At 39.1% G+C, this 24,313-nt stretch overlaps 1 protein-coding gene and 1 long non-coding RNA gene across 12 annotated transcripts in view; one reads left to right on the top strand and one right to left on the bottom strand.

Annotated features, from left to right (window-relative positions):
- Nucleotides 1–11,946, bottom strand: part of LOC113415009 (uncharacterized) — a 30,627-nt gene extending 18,681 nt beyond the window's left edge. The window contains exons 1-4 of one of the 2 annotated variants that reach the window (XR_015745781.1): nt 11,665–11,946; nt 9,823–9,925; nt 9,165–9,215; nt 8,045–8,180 (exon numbers count right to left, since the gene is read on the bottom strand). This is a non-coding gene — a long non-coding RNA (uncharacterized LOC113415009). Of the gene's footprint in view, nt 1–8,044; nt 8,181–9,164; nt 9,216–9,822; nt 9,926–10,372; nt 10,675–11,664 lie in introns of those variants that run through there. The other variant, XR_015745782.1, reaches the window with a different exon arrangement.
- ZEB1 (zinc finger E-box binding homeobox 1) overlaps nt 10,106–24,313 on the top strand; it is a 93,501-nt gene continuing 79,293 nt past the window's right edge. For 6 of the 10 annotated variants that reach the window (XM_026672204.2, XM_026672202.2, XM_087946306.1 and 3 more), the window contains exon 1: nt 10,106–10,182. In XM_026672204.2, the coding sequence (XP_026527989.1) occupies nt 10,125–10,182 (58 nt within the window). In that variant the 5' untranslated portion in view covers nt 10,106–10,124. Of the gene's footprint in view, nt 10,183–11,285; nt 11,536–12,037; nt 12,107–12,171; nt 12,540–24,313 lie in introns of those variants that run through there. The other 4 variants (XM_087946309.1, XM_087946308.1, XM_087946303.1 and 1 more) reach the window with 4 other exon arrangements.

The following is a 24,313-nucleotide window of genomic DNA, read 5'->3' as shown; positions in this document are numbered from 1 at the left end:
ACATCATCTATTACTCCTGAGCCACTTACCAAGTAGAAGAGGTAGCCTAAAGTTGGCCAAGCCCTGTTTATTGGTATGTTCCTTGGAAGTATGTTTCCTTTTTGTATGCATTCTCTTTTAAATTACCATTTACACATTCTCTCAGCACAGGTTAGCTGTTGTGGGAATAATAGGAAGAAGAAGTATTATTTATTTATCGAATTTATATTGCTGCCTATTTGCCCATGGTGACTCAAGGCGGCTTACAGAATATAAAACCACATTTAAAACAATAAAAATTAACAAAAAGAATCAAATAAATTAATATAGTACAATATAACAAAATCACCCCCATCTCCACCCCCTGCCCCAGCAACAGCAGATCACACGAGCCATTTAATGAGCTTAATCCCGCACTGGGTTCCCCAGCCCCGCTGGCAAAACCAGGTCTTCAGTGCCTTCCGGAAGAGTATTAGAGTGGGGGCCATTCTAATCTCTGGGGGAATGATGTTACAGAGAGAGGGAGCTACCACAGAGAAGGCCCTTCTTCTGGGTTCCACCAGGTGTATTTCCCTGGGGATGGGATCCGCGGCAAGAGACAGTCCCTTGGATAACCTGGTCCCAAGCCATGAAAGTCTTTAAAGGTGACAACCAGCACCTTGAATTGCACCTGGAAGCGAATCGGCAACCAATGTAGTTCCCGTAGGAGAGGTGATACACATCGGGTTTTACACAAAACCATGTGGGCAGCTGCATTTTGCACCAACTTCCGGATGCTCTTCAAGGGCAGCCCCATGTAGAGTGCATTGAAATAATTAAGATGGGAAGTGACTAGAGCATGAGTGACTGTGAGTAGGGACAGTTGGGCATAACTGGCACACAACCCAGAGTTGCGCAAAGGCCGTCCTGGCCACGAATACCACCTGCTCTTTGAGAAGGAGTCCTGAGTGCAGGAGAACCCCTAGATTACACACAGGGTCTGTTTGGGATAGTGCCACACCATTAAAAACCAAAAGTGCCAATTATCTGAGCCAACTAAACCCAAACCCAGAGCCACTTGGTTTTCCAAGGGTTTAGTTTCAACCCGTTGCTCCCCATCCAGCCCCTAACAGCCTCCAGGCACTGTGAGGGAGAACATGGCACTTAACTCACCATGGGCCGAGACACACAGCTGAGTATCATCAGCATATTGGTGATATCTCAGTCCATGGTAATGGATGATCTCACTAAACGGCTTCATATAAATGTTGAACAGGAGCAGAAGAAAGTACCGAGCCCTGCAAAACCCCATAAAGCAGTGGGCAAAGGCTGGATCTCTCCCCTCCTATCAACACTGACTGAGAGCAGCCGCAGAGGAAGGAAGTGAACCAGGATAGCACAAGGCCTCCCACTCCCATCACCCAAAGCCGCTCCAGGAGAATACCATGGTTGATGATATCGAAAGCTGCTGAGAGGTCAAGTAGAGCAAGGATGGATGCACTAGTCTATCCTGTTCCCGTCAGAGATCATCCAAAAGTGCATCCAATGTCGTTTCTGTCCAGGCCTGAATCTGATTGGTAGGGGGTTGAGATAATCCGTTTCATCCAGAAACCTCTGGAGCTGCTGTGTGACCACCTTCTCCACAATATTCCCCAAAAAGGGGAGATTGGAGACAAGTCGGAAATTATCCAACCGGGTGGAGTCCAGTGATGGCTTCTTAAGAAGAGGGCAGACCACAGCCTCCTTAAAGTGCTGGGGCACTGCTCCCTCCTGTAGAGAAGCATTAATCACCACCAGAGTCCACCCGCCTGTCACCTCCTGGGAAGCTTTCACAAGCCAGGAGGGACATGGGTCTAAAACACAGGTGCTTGTTCACATACTCCTTAGGATCCTGTCCACTTCCTCAGGAGCAACAGGGTCAAACTGTTCCCAGATAACAGGGCAAGAATCTGCTTCAGGGGCTTCCACCGGACCAGCAACCATGCCGGCATCTAACTGGGAACCAAGTCTTTATCTTCCAGAAAATCCACAAATTCCTCAACATGCCCCTTCAGGTGGGCCTCAATTTTCTCCTTCCTGAGGAGGCGGATCACTTTAGGTATGTTTACTATCTTGAGTTACTTATAAAAATAATAAAGATGGGATATAAATAAAAAGTGTAAAACACTAATGCTATTCATGCTTTATCTATCTTTAGGGATCTGTTTAAATTAAACAACTACATATTAAAGCATTAAACAATTCCCAGAATTTAAGTGTAGGTACGCTTAAGGCATTAATTTTACATTTGGACCAATGTAATTTACATTTTATTTCACATTGCTTTTCACAAAGAATGTTCCTTGTGTTCATTGCACTTGTGTATATTAAAGCCCAGAGCCTTCTCATTTCTTAGGTTGTATAACATATTTTGGAAAATGCATTCGAGTGTAATCCAGCTTAATGCATAAGATGAGCATCAGGTCTCATTTATATCAGCTCTATTAACTTGTAAAAACATCCTAGCTTTTTCTAGGATAACATGTGAAGAGACAAGGTGGGAATACTAGACATGGCTATAAAGATCTAGAATGGCTTTTCCAACTTCAAATTTTCCTTGAAAAGAAGCAGAGCTTATTTTCAGATAGACAAAGCAGAAGACAATTGTCCTTATCATAAAGTTGTGACATAATTATGCCCACTTCCAAAGTTAAGTATTCACAGGGCACTTCCAAATTGCAACTGTATTATCCCCAAATTTATCAAAAGCAATTTGAAAATCATGCACAATCATCTTCACTATTCCCAGCTTTGAAATATAGAGAACAGTAAGTACAGAATATCATGAAATCATTGCCATGTTTAAGCTGCCATCAATCCTAGAATTAATAAAAAGAATCACCTTAACTCCTTCAACATGAAAAAAAGGAAATTAAATTACTCGCACTTCCATGACTTCACTTAATATTATGTGCATTTCTCTGATCATATGCAAAAAAAAGAAAGTTTCCTGAATCATAAGAAACTGTGAGGCTCTTAACTCACTTAAGGGCAGGATCTTCAAACTTGATAGCTTTAAGACTTGTGGCCTTCAACTCCCAGAATTCCTCCTCCAGTCATGTTAGCTCAGGAATTCTGGGAGTTGAAGTCCACAAGTCTTAAAGCTGTCAAGTTTGAAGACCCTTGGGAGTCTATAGCTCAGGAAGTGGAAGTCATAGAGAAGCAAAAGCTATTCCAAACGGGGAAGTCACAAGTTTCAGACTAGTTTTTCTGCACTGTAGTGCAGCTGAGCCAAAAATAAATCAATTCAGCTGCCCAATAGAAGAGATGACAGTATAAGATCATCCAAACAAAACTGATTCAGGAGCAGTGCAGTAATTCAGAGCACATGAGGGATTGTGTAGCACCTGTTGACAACTACTTGAACCAGTAGGGCTTTTGCTTGAGATTGCATGGTTACCGTCCGTCCGTAGCTATTACTCTCTAGAAAAAGATGCATATGAGTTAAGGAGATACTAACAGATGCCTCATGGGTTGCCTATGCATGCTCAAAGCATTGCACAGCCCACAAAATAACCCTTTGGCAACGTTTACAACATCTATCCTATAATATAATGAGGAATATTTTGCAGTCTTGTCTAATCCAAAAATTGTGGGCTTATTGTGTTGCCATAATTTGTACTATTTATGCCATCTCTATAAATTATATTTATATTATTACCAGATTATTTTAAAGATGTGGTTTCAATATATTATACATATATTAGCATTACCATTTTAATATACATATATTAGCATTACCATTTTAACAAATCTACATAGCGGTATTCTGTAATCCTATGCAATATCATTTTTATGCATATTCTTACAATGGCAAAAATATTTTACCTGTAGTGTAACACAGATAGGATTAATTTAGTTTGAGTTATAAACAAATTTATTTGTTATCAAGGATTCCCAAACTCCCAAATGGTATTTGTAATTTTTAAAAATACTTAGTCAAAAGGCTGATCTATTGTTTTATTCAAATGAACAAAATGCTTCATGTATAGTATTCTTTTTCTTATGTTCAATCATGTCTGATTCTCATAGGAAATATCTGGACAAAGCTTTTCAGAAGTGGTTGGCCATTGACTTCTTCCTAGGCCAAGATTGGCCCAAAATCATACAATTGTCAAAAAGCAGGACCAGAATCACAATCTGGTTTGTAGCCTGATATTTTAACCACTATACCAAACTGACTTTCAACCAGGATATAACATACTTCAAAAGTAGCAAACATTATTCAAGGGCTTTGAATAATAAATGAATGATAAAACCATTCTATTATTATTCAACTATGAAATGTAACCTTTAGATAGTGTCCACTATAGAAGTTTTCCAATAGATTGCTACTACTATTTTGTCAGGAGCCATGATTGTTGACTGGGAATTCTAGGAAATCACATACTTAACATATCTGATGTCAAAAAAGGTTGAGGAAGATAGTTTTATAACTTGCTCCTCTATTCACCAGGGAATAAGTTTAGTAAACTTGTGTTCAAAGTATACTGTATAAGCATATGGCTGCATTTGACTTATGGTAGAACATTTAGTAGAAATTTTTCAAATTTGCAGGCAAACCCTATAGTTTTTTTAAAAAAAATTACAGAATTAATGTTTCACTGTATTTAAAATATCTAAGGCTAGTTACAAGAGGAGGAAGTGATAACGTGATCTACATGTCTTACATGTCTCTCAACAATTATACCAGTTTATCCATTTATGTAAATGACATATAACATCCTTTCCAAAATAATATATTTTTAAAAAGTACCCACACACATATATGTTATAAAAGAGATTTTTAGGAACGAGGTTCTTCTGAAGTAAATAAAATATTTTATATATCAGTTTTTCTATGTGTGTGTCTGTTATGTCTAACATACCTGTAGTTTTCATTTAGCGACTCTTTACACTTATGATAGTAATGAAAAAGTAACTTTGCAATCAATTTTCACATGTACAATCTCTACAAGTCTATAAAGCCAAGGAAAGCTGAAGATAGTAAACACAGTCATAGGTTCCCTTAGTGACTGCTTTACTTAATAACCAAGTTGCTAGTTACATCAGAGATCGCCAAATCAGAACTACCAATCTGGTTTGTCAATAAACTACATTAGATAAACAGATAAAGAATATGTATACTATGTGAAGCAGATGTATGATGAAATTGCAGTCAGACTGCATTTTAAAAGCAATTGGTAAATTTGTGTTGTATTTCCAGTATGCAAAACAAAATTCATCTTTTTAAATTAGACAAAAAGAGCTATGAGTTTGATTCTGTTAAAAATTAATTGGAAATCCTACTGTGTGGTAGTGATGAACATATTATTGCTAAGGTTCACAAAGTTACTGAATTTTAATTTGGAAAGTGAATATGTAAAGCACTGTGTAATTCAATGAGCAATGAACAATGAGCAATGGAAGAATACTTGGATAAAAGGTTTAAAATTTACATTAAATTACAATCTAAAAGAAAATTTTTATATAATGTATCATTGATATTAACACCAGATAAGTTATCAAGAATGTATAATTTCAAATGAATGTTGGAAATGCAAATGTAAAGAAGGGACTTTTTATAATATATGTGGACATGTCATAAAGCAAAGAAATATTGGAGTAGGATTCATATTCCATGGTAATACAGAAGATTCTAAAAGTGAATATAAAGATAAAGCCAGAAACTTTTCTCTTGGACTTAATGGAAAAAGACTTGGAAAAACATTGGAACACTGACGTTATATAGGTTGACGGGGCAAGATTACTTTTATGCACAAAAATGAAAGGACACTTTGATTCCCCCCATGGATGAATGGTTGCAAAAGCTGATTGAGCTAGAGATGGCTAAATTGACTGCTTTGATAAAAGAAAAAAACACAAGTACTTTTGTTTCTACTTGGAAACCACTTCTGCACTTTGGGCTTGAGATGGAAAAAAATGAAATTCTAATTTTGGATTTTACTGATTAGATAGATTTGTTGTTATATAAATGGCTAGTTTATACTATTATGTAAAAATAAAAAGTTGAGGTTCGATGTTACTTCTTATTTTACTCACCAAAGGGAGTTGGAAGTCAATGCCTTTTCTTTATTTTTCCCTTCTTCTCTACACTTTTCTCTTCCTTTTTCCCTGCCCTATTTTTCCTATTGTTTGCTTTTGCTTTTTATATTATAAATAAAAAGGATAAAAAAGAAAAAAGAGGTAGAGACCTGAGCTCCATTGTCTATATAACTTGAGATCCTCTACCTACGAATATATATATTCATATCATCTGTTACATATGCATTAGTCTCTCGCACCTTTTTGAGATGTGCAACTTTTTGTTTTATGTCAGGATCTCTCTCAATATTCTTTGGAGAGAGTTCCAGCAGCATGTGCTATCTAATATATATTGCAGAAAGTCATGATTATTTGCTTTGGATCCTATGTTTGATTACACAATAGGTAGGCTAAATTATGTATACTGAGATTGGCTATAATCACAGACTTTTGCCAGTCTGATTGTGCTCTTCCTCCTCCTCATACTTCAGAGAATTAGGGAGGGACTAAGCTGTTTTCAAATGTTATCTTGCTGTTTAGGACTCAAAAAGCTTTTGGAATGGTTCCTGCATATTTCCATGAAGGTCATCTTTCCCATTCTCTACAATCATTGCACTAAGGTTAGGGTTGCAGTTAGATGGGTGGCCATGTAAATTATTTCAATGAATAAATAAAATGTCATTGTGACGCAACTCTGCTTCTTTTATCTGACCCAAAAAACAAGAATGCAGAGCTCCCATCATCAATTGACAATGCACATTTATTATTTTGAAAAACAAATGCGTAGTTTTGACATAATCAAGGTTAATTGTCTATGAGTCTGGGGAAAACAACAAATAATCAGATTTACCAAAGCCACAGAAATCTGCAGAATGATAAACACTGGGGGAAAGAATTCTCTTTAAAAAAATTGAAGGACATGGACTTAAATGTACACGAACTTTTATATTCAGCTACTAACTATATTCTAATCCATTTTGAAACTCTTGTAGGGTAATACTTAATATTGACTGCAAATTATTCTATGGTATAACCTATTTTTAAGTACATGAAAAATACATTGCTGTCACTAATCTGTAGAGGGACTGGAACTAACTATTAGAACCATGATGGTGAACCTATGGCACGTGTGCCACAGGTGGCACGCAGAGCCATTTGTGCAGGCACACAAGCCTCTGGCAAACTTACCTCATTGCACATGTGCACGCCTCCTAGCTGATTTTCGGCCTCTGGTGCATTTTTTGGCTTCCCAGAAGCTCAAGGGAAGCCTCTGCAGCCTTTGGAGGCCGAAAACCAGGCCCGTTTAATCACTTCCTGTATTTCCAGAAATACCGGAAGTGACAAAATGGGCCTATTTTTTGGCCTCCAAAGGCTGCAGAGGCTTCCCTCGAGTTTCTGGAAGGCCGAAAAGGCCTCAAACGGGCCGAAAATCAGTTGGGAGGCGTAGTGCAGGTACGAGGGGAATTGCACGTGCATGAGCAGGGGCTGTGGGGGTCCGCGCGCTTTGCTTTCTAGGTGCTAGTACGCGTGCGCAAGAAATTTTTGGCACAGGAGCCCAAAAAGGTTAACCACCACTGTATTAGACCAAATGAAGATGTAAAGCAGGGGTGTCAAACTCGGATCGCCACAGCGGCATCACATGACGTAACAGGACTTTTTCTGCCCTCTCCTAAACTGGACAGGGGCAGGGGTAGCACATGACGCATCTGGCCTGCAAGTTTGACACCCCTAATGTAAAGTATTATAGATCTGGAAAAGGAATGGCACTCTAATGCACAGGTTTTTAATCAGAAGAACACTGTTATCATTCTTGTAAATAGATGAAATTCATTATCTTGTATATTCTAATTTTATACCAGTTTATTTCAAACTACTTAGTAGGATTTAAGTTTTTAAAGTGTGCTTTCTGTTTAAGATCTCCTTTCTGGATATTCCAAAATTCCAGGTAATCTAGCAACCATAAATTTCAAAACCATTCAAGCATGAAAACAGTGGCCATTTCCATTGATAAAGATATACTTACTTATAATTAGTGTTTGGGAAATCTCTAATATAGGTGTCTTAGACAGAAGTATGCCAGCTTTTTTTTTTAATTCCAAGATTTTGGTAATCTCCGAAAACATTCTCCATTTTCTCTTCTTTTCTTGGGCCCAATGACTCTGTCAAAAAAAGTTATTTTTCAGTATTAGGGATTTAATAGTTTTCTTTAACATTAAGGTCGTTATCATATTCAGTATTATTTCGCATTATATTGGTCACTACAAATAAAGAAAAAGGGGAAGTAACTTCATACAGGTTCAAACTAGTAGTCCTTTTGATTGTCAGTTCCAAAATGAAAATTTTAACTGAAGCACCAAAGACTAAAGCAGGAAGTTTTTGTGCAACTGCAACTAGTTATGACTATTATAGAGCCCAAAGCTTCTGTTGCTAAGTGAAGTTTGTCCTATTTTATGACCTTTCTTGCCACAATTGTTAAATAAATCACTGCAGTTGTTAAGTTACAAACTGAGCTGAGTGAAAATGTGAAAAACAGCCATAAGTTACTTTTTTTAGTGCTCCTGTAACTTTAAACCATCACTAAATGAATGGTTGTGAGTCAAGGACTACTTGTATTACCCATAATAATCAGAATTAAAACCCATTATTTCAGAAATATTTTCTTCTAAGTTCGTATATATTATCAGAAAATATGTGAAGAAAATGACCAATCATATAAAATTATGATAGTATATACCAGGGCACTGAATAAAATTGCACCACAAGTGAGACTGACAATTGTTATTATATTTTGATTTTACTGATTCTTGATGTTTTTGATATTTTATTATTATTGATAATTACTTTAGTATTGTTATATAATGTGAAATGTTTGTTAAGAAACGGGACATAATTTCACCTAAATGTATAGCAAGTGGAATACAGTGTTGGTTACCCCTTCTAATCTTCTATATTTATTCAAGGATGATAAATCGAATGTCAATTTGTTCCCAATTTCATTGGCTTTTCAAAAGACATGCCATAACCATTTTATTGCAAGAAAAAAAAGAAGTCTGTCTTTGTACTTGTCATGGCATAATCTTTTAGGGACTTGAAGCCAATGCCAAACATTGTATAGTGGTGTCTAGGAAGTGTATTCTATTTACCTTCAGGAAATGCTGTTTTCCCTTTTATCATTTCAAACACCAGAATCCACTCTGTTGTTACCATGACAAAAGAAACAGATAAAAGGTTATGTATGTTTTTCTTCAGGGTCTTCTTCTGGAAGGGGACTTAGTACCCTACTCCATACATTTTACTATATGCAGGGGAGGCGGGGTGTTTGCTGATTTTTTTATTTTTTTTTTGAAGGGTAAAATCTAATGCCCTCCATGGCTGGAAGTTCTGGCATAGGGTACTTCGTGCCGTTATAATCGTGCTCGTTCGCGAGAACGCTCTTTTATAATGTGTTTCTTTTTAGTTTTGCCTTCCTTTTAACTTTTTTTCCTCAAGCGCTAGAGCTCCGTTTTATAAAAAAAATAAGTGAGAAAAGAAGGAAAAGTTCACTAACGAAGTTCGGGTGGTCGTCTGCAGTCTCAGAGCCTCTCTCTCCCTCTCCCCCCGCCCCGGTCCGTCCGTCCTGCTCGGCGGCAATTCCACACGGGCTATTCCCGCGCGGAGCTCTGGCTTGGTGCGCCTGAGGAGACTCACCGCTCCTCGCCCCTCCCCTTGGGTATCCCTCCTGTGAAAGGAAACTCCTCTGCATCCCTTCGATCCCACCCCGCTCCCTTAGGGGTGTTCCGTCCCCCCCGCAATAAACAGTACCTGCCTACTGGCGAGCTGAGAGAAACTTTTCCCTCCTGCCGGTTCAAACGCGCTGCCGTAAAGCGGTCGTCTCCCCTGGCAACAAGGTTCCGGCGGCCGAGGACTAGGTGTAGGAAGGTGATGTAAAAAGTAAAAAAAAAAAAGCACCACGCGCGCACGCATACACACACACACACAGACAGACACACTCACACCAAACCTCCCAGTGTCGTAAACCAGGTCCGGGCGGGGGCTGAGGGGGGAAGAGAGCAGGGGAAGGGGGGAGGAGGTGACTGGAGCATTTAGACACAAGCGAGAGGATCATGGCGGATGGCCCCAGGTGTAAGCGCAGGAAGCAGGCGAACCCGAGGCGCAATAACGGTCAGTCAGCTTCGCCGGGCAGCGGCCCGAGCTTGGCTGGGGCCGCTCAAGGCGCCGGGCCGGATCGGGCTGAGCTGGGGTGGAAAGGGGACTGGGGAAGAGAAAAGGGAAGGAGGCGAGAAGTAGAAAGTAATTGCCCGGGAGCTCGTCCCTAGGAGTCCGGGTCCCTCTGCACCGTTAGATCCGCTACCTGCTGCCTGCCTCTCGCCCGCTCTGCGCTCCCTCCCCGCCTGGCTGCTGCTTCTCCGCCTAGCGGTGCCTCCTCGCTCAGCCGGCTGCCTCTCTTCTGCCCGGGGACCGTTACTCGCCGTCCGCAGCCACCTTGCCTCCCCTTCCTCTGCTTCGCCAGCGGCCGCCGCCGGCTCCCCTCGCCCCGCTTTTCCCACTCCGGGGGAGAACTGAAGGGGTAGCTGGGCAGCTCCGATCTCCCACGAGGGACGGCCGAGGCCGCTCCTTCTCCTCTCGGCCACCTCCGCAGCCCCAAACTTGCAAACTTATTACCTGAGCTGAGGCGGGTCCCGGCGGCTCTGGAAAGGGGGAGGCCGCGTCGCCCCGCTCCCCAAACTTTTCTGGGCGAAGGCTGATGAAGGAAAAGGGGGATTCGCTCCCGGTCTCTTCCCCTCACGCCAGGAAAGTCGGTGGGAGACGCAGTGCTTTGTGCGGGGGGGATCCCCCCTTTTAGCGCTGCCTTTGCTTTCCCTCCCTCCCCCAGCCCCCTTCCCCTCACATTTGGGGTGCTTTGGGAGGGGATAAAGGGGTTCGGTGGGGTTTGATCACTTTTTAGCGGAAGGTGGGAAGGAGTGCGCGCGAACTAAGCAAAAACTCTTGGAGCAACGAAACGTCGAGGCAGGAGGACTGTAATGGGGACTCGGGTGTCCGAGAGGGTGGCGTGTTTTGGCCCCGACGGAGGAGGAGGAGGAGATGGAAGCACTGTTGCTTGCTGCAGTGTGTATCGATTTGATTTTATTTTTCTTTGCAAGGGAAAACGCGCCACATGCGCACCCCCTGACATCGCCTTGAAAGGGACCCCCCTCCTTCGCTCTCACTTTCCTCCCCTCCCTCCTCTGCTCCCCCCTCTTTCGCCTCCGCCTCTTTTAGTGCCTGCAGTGCATGTTGATTTATCTCCGTAGCCATTGAACATATTGTTTCTCCTCTTACACCCCGCCAACCTTCAAGATCTTGGCAGAACTATTAGAAGTGGGCTCCCCTCCCCCTTCCTTTTCTCCTTTTCGCCTGATATCTTCTCTCCTTTATCAGCGCGATGGGAAAGAAAAGCTCTCTTCGCTGTGGGTTAGGGAGGGAGCGTGAATCAGCCAAGTTTCCCTTTCTCTCGCCCTCTTCTTGGATTCCGAGGTACCTGTTTGTATAATAATCATAATAATGGGTGGTAACGATTTGGCCGATGCGCCCCCCGCGTCCCTCTCTCCTTCCCCCGCTTCTTCGCAATGAACTGTTAACAGCCTATATAAGGAATGAGCTTACTTCTCCCATTTGTCTCTTTTTGTTTCTTTCTTCTTTTTTTTAAAGAAACGAGTTGAAAGGGGGGAAATAAACCCACCGAAGTTCCGTGTTGTTTGATTCACTCCCTTAATTTCTTCTAGAAAATAACGGGAAAGCGGATGATTTCATAGGATGTCAAACGGGAGGTTTTGTAACCTTCCTTGGCAGTTTTTTTTTTTTGTTCGTCTGGCATTTCCTGTATACGGTTATGGATAGGAAGGTTTTTAGCGGTTGGTCCAAGATCGTGACGTTTTGCATGGGGTTTTTGATATCCCGGAGAAGGAATTATCGTTCCCTGGGCGGGAGGGCGCCATTGGTTATGAATCTTAAACGTGCGAAATGCACATATAAACACCGGCCTTCTAACCAACTAGCAAGTTGACCTGGTGTCGATTCTGAAGTAGTAGTTCTTGCTCTGTTGTGGGTGGGTTTATTTATAGCACAAGTGTGTGTGTGTGTGTGTGGGTGCGTGTAGTTATTTTCCTGTTTTAGACCTGTGTATATTTCATGTTGAGTCTATATTATAGGTAAGTTTGGAAAGAGCTGCTCTGTTGTTACCTTATTTAAAATGTTAATGATAGAGAAAAGGGGGCTTTTCTTGCTGACGACATGCTTGTGACATGCAAGTCTGAACCACCCAGTCTCTGGGCAGGATCTGTAAACATGTTTACCTGAGCAGGAAAGAAAATGCATTTTCTATTAAAAAATAGAAAATATTATTGGAATATTATTGGAATATTATACTTGTGAAGCTTATCAACAGATGCCTTGAGAAGTGCCTGAATATTTTGCTTTTGAGACCAGCTGAGGAAAAAAAAAACGATTCTGAGGGCTGCAGCAAATGGCAACTTGTGCAGGTAGAAAAAAAATGGTGTGTGAGGTTTCTCTTGCATGCATGTCAGCTCTCTTCTGTCTGCTGCTTTCATTCTCAAGGGAGGGATTTATTTACCATGCTTGTTGTCAGTGTTTTTCCTTTGTGCTTAATACTAGAAAACCAGATTTGAGATTGTTTAGTGCAAATGATTTCTCTGCAGCATGCATGTTTTGTAGAAAACAAAAGATGTGTAGGATATGTGCTATTCCAGGTATTTTAAATGTGATTTTTGATTGAAAATATCTCACCATGGGTTCAGGAGCAAAACCTTTGAACTATCATTGCTTCTAATTATAATATTTTAAAATAAATAACTTAATATACATTCATCATCACTGGAAAAGACTAGATAATAGATACTGGATATTAGAGATTTCTCAGCAGTAGAATCCTCTTTGACATGCAAATGTTTACTGATCAAAATTACTGGGAGAAGTTAACCTCAATCTTTTCTTGCAAATAGGCAGTTGAAATTATTTCCATTCTTTATGTCTTCTATAAAGATGCCATTAATGGGTACTTTGTCTGTTGCTAATCTTGTGCTTTAATTCTCTTAAGGCATACAGACTTACCAAAGTACATTTATTAGCTGCATCACAGATTAAAAACTATCATTGTTGAATGGACTAGAATATTATTTTAGATGTTCATCTTTGCCCCATTGATGCCTCAACTTTTTTCTTACTCCTTCCTTGACAGTTTAAAGAGTATATATACACCCTTTTGTGTGTTATGTATATATTCACTATCTTCCATTTTAATTTCTAAATGTAATTGCTGTGATATTCTCTTTTTGATTGGTATGCAGAGCATGTTAATAAAAATACTTTAATACCACCAGAGGCCAATAAAAAGTTTGATATTTTCTATCAAATTAAATTCATTCCATATTCTTGATAAAAATGTAACTCCATATAGTTATAATCAAACCATAAGTATATGCAATGTTTAAGAAAGTTCTTAACCAAACTTGTTTTGAAAGTCATAAATTTCATTTTCTATAGAAATTCTGTAGAAGTTTCAATGAAAATAACAATTCAAATTTCTTTTCTTCCTTGAATTTCTCTCACATTGTTTAATAGAATATGTACTTGTAGTTGTATATTCAAGTATTAAAATACTAAATATATTTTATAGAATATATATAAGAATGGAAAAAATCTTTAGATATTGCTGACTAACTGAAAGTTATTTTCTGTATTTTTTTCTAACAGACGAAGTGTATGTGTTACAAAAGCAAAAGACCTGAAATTGCTGAACCAAATTTGTTACCTACATTTTTCTTTAATAATTCCAAATACTTATGAATAGTAGTCTTAAATATGAACACTGGAAATGTGACCACTTGCATTAGAAAATTTGCATAATTTGAGATGTATTTCTCATATCAGAGTTTGTGTGTACTCAGACAAAATAAAAATAGCATCAAAGAATGACTTTTTAATTGATTTTATAAGAAAGTCACTTTTTATAAAATGTTAAACTTTATCTCCTGTTGAGTCCTTTATCTTCTAAAAGGGATGGACTGGAATCACTTTACTCATCTAATACAAGTTCAGACACCATAACCTATGTTGTTATGGTCATTAAACTTCCAAATATAGCTATACTGCTCTTGTCCCCAAGGGAGCCGTCTAATGTCTACAGAGGTTCTACTCAAACTGTTTTGGCCTTAGTAATGGAGCAAGGCATGTCCTCCTTTTAGACTTATCTCACTTTTCTCACCCAAATTTAGTACTAGAACTGATGCAGTATTTAAATTTGTACTACTTCTAACGGAAAGTTCCTTCTGTAGATAGTCAGCTTGATAGCAGTAATTTATTTATTTTATTATATTTTTGTCCTGCCTTTATTACTTTCTAAGTTATCCAAGTGGTGAACATATATGTCTGCATATGTTTATTAATCATAATAGAAATCTAAATAATAACTTCAGCCATACTGTCAGACCTGAGGTCACAATATAGTTTATATAAATCATCTGGAGTATTTGAATACTTCATTTGCATATACTAGACCTACATAGAAGAGAAGTCATAGAAGAGGAAGTATTTGGGTCTGAGTAAGCTTCAAGGAGACTTTAGAAGACTTCTAGGCCAGAGAAGAAACAACTATATATTTCTTTGCACGTAGGTCTGTATTTTTTTTACTCTAGTTGATCTCCATGAGCCCTTATCAAATGACTACACGTATCTCAACTATGTATTTTGATATGCTGCCATATTATGTTGTATGAAATTTATATAACAGGACTGAAGAATTCTGTACCGTATATTCTCTATCTAACTTCAAGCAAATCACAATTCATTCTAATTTCTCTTATCTGAATTTGGCCAAAGGGGAATTTCAGTTTGACTCAGTTTATAAGGAAAAAAATATGAAGAAATACATTAATAATAATCTGGTACAACACTGAATATATAAAAAATGAGTGCTTTAATAAGCAACTATGACATTAACACTTTACAACCAAGTAAGTATTCAGATGGAAGAACGTCATGAGCCTAAAAAACAAATGACAAGGAGTCAATAACTTCTTTCCAAAATGGATCTTATTCTACTGAAAATCTTTGCCTTTTACCTTCATCTATCTTCCTGTTGATTGCTACAGGGCTCCAAGGGAGAATCTTAAGATCATGACTATATTATGAGAAGGTGTTTTAAAGACTGAGGCTGAGGTTAAAGGAACAAGCAGTTCTCAGGTTGTAAATGGCTTTTATATAAGCATGTCACAACAGCTTGACTTGAAGGCCACCAAGCACTGCATCAATTACAGTTAATTTGAAAGTATGGGAGGAAACATCCATGAGTTTAAATCCTTGCAAAAGATATAGAAATTTCTGATGTAATTGCATTACAGTGAATTGGGAGTTTATAGGTTCATTCTTGTCTGCAGTAATGATTCTAATCTAACCAGGATGTGTCTGTGAATCTTGCCAGGACAAGCTGAGTTAAGGATGAAGTGTTAGGAGATTGGTCTTTTTTGTCAAACCCAGGTGTACAAGGTGACAAGTTCCCTTAGCAACATAGGATATGAGGCAAAGGGGGAAAATATCAAAATGATACTTGGTATGATTGACTGTGTTACCTAAAGAAGTTTTTCTGGTTAAATTCTTTAACTATTATTAACATACATTTTTAATAAGCTACAATTTACTCATATATAAGATTTGGAGGCACTCAGTTGTTCTGTGGATATGGTTTAATATATGGTATATATACAGTAATACCACAATAGTAGTAAAGCATGGGGAGATCATTAGATTGACTTTTTGTGGTTATGTTCACCCCTCACATTACATCATTATATAAGGAAACACAATCATTATGGTTTATAAGTCATGGTTTATGGCTTAGTGCTGCAAATTCTGGCAACAATATCTTGTTAGAGAAACCAAAGCTTAGCACATTATTTGGGATCAGGCAGATTTATGGAAATGAACTGTTTATTTGAGAGCTTTGAACAGCTGGGTTGCTAAACCACACTAATAATTATAATTGTGCTTCAGAACTTAAATTGATAACCTTTAGTGGGATAGTAATTTCTTAGTAATTTTCTAGGTAGATAAATAGGTGACTCTCCTAGGAATTCTTGTCATTTTTCAAAAAAATTAAATCAGTACATGTAGTCTTTGACTTACAACAGTTCATTTAGTGACCTTTTAAAGTTACAACAGCACTGCAGCAACCCCATGGTCATGTGATCAAAATTCAGACTTGGTAATTGGCACATGTGGGATCATGTGATCAGCTTTTGCAACGTTGTGACAAGAAAAAGCAATGGGGAAGCCAGATTCATTTAACAATTGTGTTACTAAACAACTACAGTGATTTACTAAACAATTGTGGCAAGATTGGTCATAAAATTGGGCAAAACTCATTTAACAACTGTCTTGTTCAGTAACAGAATTTTTGGGCTCAATTATAGTTGTAACCTGAGGACTACTTTTATTATTCTTTATAGAAAAGGAGCATGCAAACTTTTTCATGGTAAGATCATTTGGTGATTTAGGAATTGTACTCCACAAATGGACAAGACCGGGGGGGGGTTAAATTATGTTGTAATCATATTTTGACCATACATGAACTTCATTCTATCACATAATTATTTATAATTTCATAGCGACTTTTAGACAAGATTAGGAAAGTAGAGTTTATAGTTCCCCTATGTAGAATGTGGAAAAACAGATTGTAGAGTTACATATACACATCATAACACAAATTTTGATTTCCCATAATTTTAGATTTTTGGATGAATTTGTTAAACAAATGGATAATTGGCAGTTTCTAATACTGCTTGGCATATAGATTTGTTACATTTCTTGTTCCAGTTTTCATTTCATTGGAAAACATATGATTAGTAGTAAGGCATTCTAAATGCACAGCTTTGTGCATGCTTACATTGTATTGAATTCAGTGACATCCTTTAAGTTAGTATTTTAATAATGTTTCATTGAAAATCTCTGTACCATTTTAAAATTTCTTAGATATATTGTGAAGGAAATACAATTAATAATCTCAAAGTAGTCAATTATCCATTCCTAATTCTTTCATTGGTGCACTCTGTATATTTAGATGCCAGCCTGAAATAATTAGTTCTGGGAATTTAGTCAAAATAAATTTAAATTGCTCACATCATTCCACTAACATTCCAATAGCAGTATCTATAGAACACTTGTTATTTTCAAACATTTAAAATCAGTGCAAAGTTTACAGTTAGCAAAGAAAAACAAGATTAGATTGTTGTAATTATACATAAATGTTTTCCTTTCACTTGATAAAACAGGTAGAAAGTTGTTAAACATAAATGAAAACCTGTGCAATATATTAACGCATAGGAAATCTATATATAATACATAGTACTGACCATGAAGTGTATGAACTATGACCCTAATATTTTATTGATACTTTTAGGGCTTATATAGTTTTGTTCAGTATTTAGTAGCCATACATATTATATTCTTTCTGGAAGTTTTTTATACCACATTTCTTGTCTTTCCAGGAAGAAGGGCAATGTTCCATCCCAGCCTTGTACATGTGCAGTTACATATAGATACAGATAATGAACCCAATATCCACATAAGAGATAATGTTCACAAAAGATAAAATATTATGCAATGGTAATAATGTTACTTTAATTCAAAAATAAACCTAAAATATCACCAAATCTTCACTTTCCAGCATGCAAAAATCTTGCTTGCAGTGCAGAAGAAATTCATCTAATTCAGTTTTCTTCCTTATGTGACTAGAACTCCTTTCCAATGTTCCTTATATTTGGGTACATTCTTCTTAACAATCAATAGTTTTTGTGACACTTGGGTCCTTCTAAATTTTGGTGGAACTGAAAACATTAGGAACCCAACTGGCTAGTCAGATTAGAAGCAGGCAGGTAGATTTACGGCAGAAATGTTTTGCTGGAGCTAGTTTTATTACTGTTACTGTTTCAAAAATATATCTGACATAGCTTGAATCATATTTTTTTCTTCCATGCCATAAATAGAACAAGATCAAAAGGGGGAAAACTTGGTTAAAACTTCTAGATATGAGCTCTCAAGAAAACAAAGTAGATACTAATTTCATAGTTACATTCCAGAGGGTACCACAACAAAGAAGATCTGCTTCTTGGGTCCTGCTGGATGAAATGTTTGATCAATGGAATGTGAACATCCAGTCAGCACACTACAGTATCAGTATCAGAATAAATAGTATTATCTATTTATTATTTTATTAATTACACACATGTAATTTGTTGCCATAATAAAAATGTAAAGTGTTACAATATTATTCAGGTGTAGAGATTTTTGTTCACAAAAGTACTGTATGAACAGATCAATAAAAGCAAAGTTTGATTTTGATGTAAGTTTTTTTTTTTTGGCTTTAACAAAAGGCTATTACCACCTTTAAAGTGATAAAAGAAAGTAGAAAATATTTCCAAGCAATAGAAACTGTGATGACCACAGCTATGACTTGCCCTGAAAGGCTCACCCTGCATTGAACTGGAAAGTGAAGTGATATATGGAAGCTGTTACCTGATTAATCTCAGGAGTCTGAAGAGTTTGCAGTTGGCTCCCTGAAGTTTATTGTCTATCCACTGATAATCTGACTAAAAGCAATTTTACCTTAGTTTGTTGGGTGGTATAACATTAACTTAAAATCAAGATTTTTTCATATATTTATATAATTATTGACAAGCCTAATCCCGAGGAACAATTACTATTGTTACCCTTACATCTTTCATACTTCCCAAAAATGGCTCATATTCTCCATGAATTTGGAAAAGTAAACTGAACAAGGCAAGACTTAAGATACATTATGATGCCCATTATTTTCTTTGAAAAAATGCTAGTAGAAAAAAAACTAATTGGCAGGATTTTCCCACTAGCTATTACATAATAATAAACTTCCTTTATTCTTTCACTACTCAAAATGCTATTTAGATCCTAAATGCACTTATCTAAATTATGACAGCTACTTTAAGGGGAAGAAACTGATTCACATAGTGGCACTTGTAAGTTAACTAATCAGTGAAACATTGCAACAAAAATGAATGTGGAATTTATAATGTTTACCAGCAGTGACATAGTTTGACTACTTCTCTTTTAAAAGTGACTAGATGCTGACTTGCAGAAAGCTGCTACTTATTGGGTTCTTGCTTAGCTGAGGATGGTAACTAAGGAAGAATGCTACTGCTTGCCTGGATTTGGGATTATATAAACTATTAGCATGCTTTTCTGATTTCAGTCTGTCAGTACTGTGTTATAAAACGTTTTAGGCTATTCTCCTTTGCTCATATTAGGGGGCATTTTCTTGTTGAGGTAATTCATTTGTTCAACTTTTTTTTATTTACATTGTCTTTTACAGTTGCTTTTTAATGTATGCATCTTTTTCTTCATTTAATAAAACCCCTAAGGTTTAATAAGGCTACAAAATACAGAGCCTCAGCATGTCATTAAGCTTAAGTATATGTGATTACTTGTAGGATGAGTAGGTAATACAATAATAGGTGTGTAGTGTAGCTGTGGATATATTGGAACTATCTATCTAACTATTGGTAGTTACACTATTTGGGATTGTAACTTAGCTGCTGTGGTCCTCCAAAACCTTATTTCTGTCATCAATAATTTTAAGATTTGAGAGAGTGTCTACATTTTAGCACTAGGCTAGAAAGTAGGACACTATGAGTTCTAATACTGCCTTAGGCATGAAAGCCAGCTGGATGACCTGAGCCAATCACTCTCTCTTGGCCCAACGTGTCTCCCAGGGTTGTGAGGAAAATAAGAGGAAGGAGAAGTAGGTACATTCATGATCTTAAATTATTTATAAAAATAATAAAGGTGGATTTTTAAAAAATCTTTTAAAAAGATCTATATCTTATTAAGACAAAAACATAAGTTGTTTAAATATCCATATTACATCTATTTCAAGGAATATTTGAGAAGATATGCTCAATATCAGAAATAGTTAAGATATGTGAAGTGGTACTTACTTTAATACAGGTGTATATTTCCCCCCGCCCCCCAGCTGAAAGTTGCACATGGATTTTAAAGGCATTGTAGTCCCAACATTTTAAAAATTATGTGGGACTAGGACAAAAAAGGAACTTGGCCAAAGTAAAAACTTAACACTGAGCTTATATCCAAAACTTTTGGAAATTTCATATTGCTTTTTGGTTTCTAGTTCAGTATTTCTGCTTAAGAGGTGTGCTAAACTACCTGTATTTGTGAGTTTGTGATAGGATAATTAGGGATATATTACAAAAATCTGTAGCCCTAGAAAAATCAGAATGTGTTAGAATTTTTTGCTGCTGCTTGAATAGAACAAATTAACGTAAATATTAGCTGGTTAACTTACTTTTCTCAATTTGAACTATGGAAAGTAATAGAAAAGCTGGAAATCAGAAGTAGTCTTTATATGATGGAATTATATTGGTTTATTTGAACATTAAGTTATAATTGCATTTGCACATTAATTGTGGTTCTCCATTAAAATTAAATATAAAAACTACAGTTAGGACTAAGATCAGTAAAGTTGGTGGGGTTTTTTTTTTTTTTTTTTGCATAACACCTAACTGAACTATGGCTTTTACTTGCTCTCAAATGTGAATATTGCTACTAATATTAAACATTTTAAAGAAAACTGAACAAATGTATGTGGCTATCAGTGGCTATTGACCTTGATTAGCTGTTTAGCTCTACAGTTGCAAGTACCATACATTAAGTATCAGACTGCTAGTTCTGTTATGCTGGGAAGAGCGGGGAGCAAAAAAAATAGGGAATGTTCTTGGCAAAAGTATATAATCTCAACATGGCCACCCAAGGTGCGATCATCTCAACTGCCCAACTAAAGCAAACAGGCACCTATATTGGGTACAGCAATATAGGAAGATACTGGAGGCAAATGATCATTTTAGTGACAGTGGCAAAAACACCATTCTCCAGTGTGCTGATGAGAGAATCCAAAGAATGGGTTAACTCCATCTTTCTGCCCAGAGACTGAATTCTTTTACACTTTTTAGGTACACCTCTCTTGACTGAGTTTTGACTCAGTCTTAGCACAAGAGAGACACATTTAGCAAAAGTTCTACAGAGCAAAAAGGCAAAGTTAAATTATTTGGATTCTCTTGAAAGCTGGATTCATGACCCAATCGCAAACAGCAAATGCAAGGCTTCCCCGGCTCAGCTGGCATGCGAATTGGCTGGCTTCCCCGGTCCAACCGGCACAGCCTCCGCAACGAAACAGTTGGCTCCCCCGGTCTTACTGGCACAGCTGCCACAACGATGAAGCTGACTCCCCTGGTCCAACCAGCATAGCTGCTGTAACAATATGGCTGGCGACCTTGGAATTTCCAGCACAGCTGCCATCTTCCAGCTCATTCAAACAGAGTCGACATTTGGCACGGTTTTCAGCAGCAGATATCTTGGTGCCTCCTCAGTAGGGGACCGGAAAGACTTCAATACAGTGAGGGAAAAGGACAGAGGAACAAAGGATGGAAGATACTTCTGTTTCAGAGAGTCATCAGGTGACTCATATGATTGGGGAACCCCAGTTCAGTCCCAGATTACCTAGAAGAGTCCTTTAGCGTAGAGAGTGGGCAGTAGAAAAGTAGCACCCTGAATAAGGGCAAAAGCCCTGCATTCCAGGAAAGCCTGTAAGACTCAGGAAAAGGACACCCGGAAGCGTCAAAAAGCCCTGGAGAAAGAGATCTCCAAAGCTGAGAGGCAAACTGAGTGATCGAGACAGGCAAATTTCCCTGAGGAAGTCCCATTCATTGCAGACTAATCCAGCCAGGAAGCAAGAAACGCTGAGCTCCCAGACTCAGTTCCCAGATGGTGCCAGAGAACAATCCCCACAGTTACCATTTTTAAAAGGCAGCAATGAGGATCCCTTTGCCCTCAGTCAAATAGACTGCCAGCAGGGGGTCATTGGGAGCCTATTTTAAAAAAGAGGAACCCTGCCCCAGAAGCTACCTTTATTCCCACAGCAGCAGGCTCCATCCAGGGGAGAACCAGGGAACTGAAATTTCTGAGCAGATGAAACTTCTGATCACAGAGGCCATATGTAGGGCATTTTTGCAGCATTTGCAGCAAAGAAGCCAAACTGCCTTTGTGGCATCAGACAATTCCCTAGATCATAGTCAACACTTGGCACCCCAGGTTCAAAGAGACTTGGCAAGTTTTAGGGAACCTCACCCACTTCATCCCTACAAAGTAGAGAATGGCTCTCAGGAGACGAAGACCAAAGAGAGCTAATACTCTCTGAGGATGAAGGGGTTGGCTCCTGACACCCCCCCCCCCCAGCATTCACAGGGTTCTTTTGCCCAGCCCTCTTTAAATCCCTCCTGTATAAAGCCAAAACCACAGCCCACATGGGAGTTGAGCCAAGTACGTCAGAACCAGCATTGGGACTACCAGACTCAAGTGAACTGCTCTTTTCAGAGCCAACCACAGAGAACGAGGAGATCCCCTCACCCAAATTATTCCAGGATGTGGTCCAGAGGCAATAGGTCCAACCAAGAACATACCTCAATCCAAGTGGGAATGAGAAAAATATTACCATGTAACTCCAGACCTCGCTGAAGTGCTACAACTAACAACAGTAGACGGACCCGTGGTAGCCTTAACATCCTCTACTTTCCTGTCTCAAGACACGGCGGACACTGAAAACAGAGGACAGAAGGGCGGAGCCGACCCTTCACAGGGCACATCAGGTGGCGGCTGGGACTGTCAAGGCAACAACAACCGCTTCCTTTTTCAATAGTCTTTCCTTACTCTGGCTTTGCCAGATGCATGCGAGAACTCCGTCTGATGATCAACGTTTCCATCAGGACATCAACAAACTAGTAGCGGCGATGGAATTTTTGGCTGATGCCACCTTAGATGCGGCCAAATTAGCTTCCATTGCATTGTCTGTAATGAGCTGCGGTCTGTTGTGGCTTTGCCACTGGCAGGCGGACATAAAGCCTAAATGGAAGCTAGCCTCTGCTCCCTTCAAGGTAGCAAGCTGTTTGGAAAGGCCATGGAGCCCATCTTGATGAAAACCAAAGACAGGAGAAAGTCCTGCCTTCCTATACAGGTGAGCTCACCGAAGCCCCTTGCCTTACTTTCACAGGCCTTCCTTTCGGCCAACAGACACCGGATTGGGCTACTCCCAGAGGACATACCTCCATAGAGTTGACCGCCAACCATATAGAACCAGATTTTGGGATAGGAACAGGCAACATTTCCAGGCCAAGCAACCATTTTGTGGCTCCAAAGGTCACCCCTTTTACTGCTCCAAGTGACCCCAGGTCCAACCCTCCCATTGGTGGATGCCTATGTCTATTAGTGAATCAGTGGGAGGCAACCACAACAGACACTTGGGTCCTAAACATGGTAAGACTAAGCCTCACGGTCAAATTTCTCTCCACGCCCCCAAGATCCTTCATACACTGCCCTATATCAAAAGATAACACAAAAAGAGGTCTCATAGAAGCCGCCTGTTGGACATTCAAGCAATCCAACCGGTTCCAGTGGACCAACAGGGACAGGGTTTCTACTCCATCCTATTTGTAGTCCCAAAGACCTCGGGGTGGGTGGTGTGGAGAGCAATTCTGGACCTGAAAAGATTAAACGACCATCTGATTTACAGGAGGTTCAAGATGCAGCTTTCCAGTCCATCCTGGAGAGCATCCGGGAGGGCGACTTAACATCCATAGCACAGAGCCCTACCGTTCGGTCTGTCCTCAGCACCCAGGGCTTTCACCAAACACTGGTGGCCCACCTCAGGACGATTCCAATCTGTGTCCAGTGTTACCTACATGACATCCTAATCCAGTCTTCCTCCCATCTTTGGACGGCAGAGGATCTGCAAGTCACAATCCGGGTCCTTCAGGATCACAGATTTTCCATCAATTACAAGAAGAGCAACTGGCTCCTACCACCCGTTTACCACACCTGGGGGCGATCATAGAAACCTCAGTATGCGAGGTTTACCTATCTCAGGAGCGTCAAGACAGCATAAAAGCATTGGCAAATTGGATCCATGCGATCCGGTCAGTTCCACTGGTCCTCCTGTCACAGCTTCTGGGCAAGATGGTATCTTGCATTGCAGTCGTCCCCTGGGCACACCTGCAGGCCAGGATCTTACAGTGGTTTCTCTTACCCTACTAAAGGTCTGGCAAGAGTAACCCATCTGCCAAGGTCCGGGTTCCATGCAAGGTACGCCATCCTTTCAGTGGTGGATGTCTCAGGCCATGACCAAGAGATATGCCTTCAAATA

This window comes from Notechis scutatus, chromosome Z, assembly GCF_049901735.1.
Source record: "Notechis scutatus isolate UNSWTSFEM ecotype Mainland chromosome Z, rNotScu1.2, whole genome shotgun sequence".
Lineage (NCBI taxonomy): Eukaryota > Metazoa > Chordata > Lepidosauria > Squamata > Elapidae > Notechis > Notechis scutatus.
The sequence above is the reverse complement of the archived record's forward strand: the minus strand, read 5'-3'. Positions and strand labels throughout refer to the sequence as shown.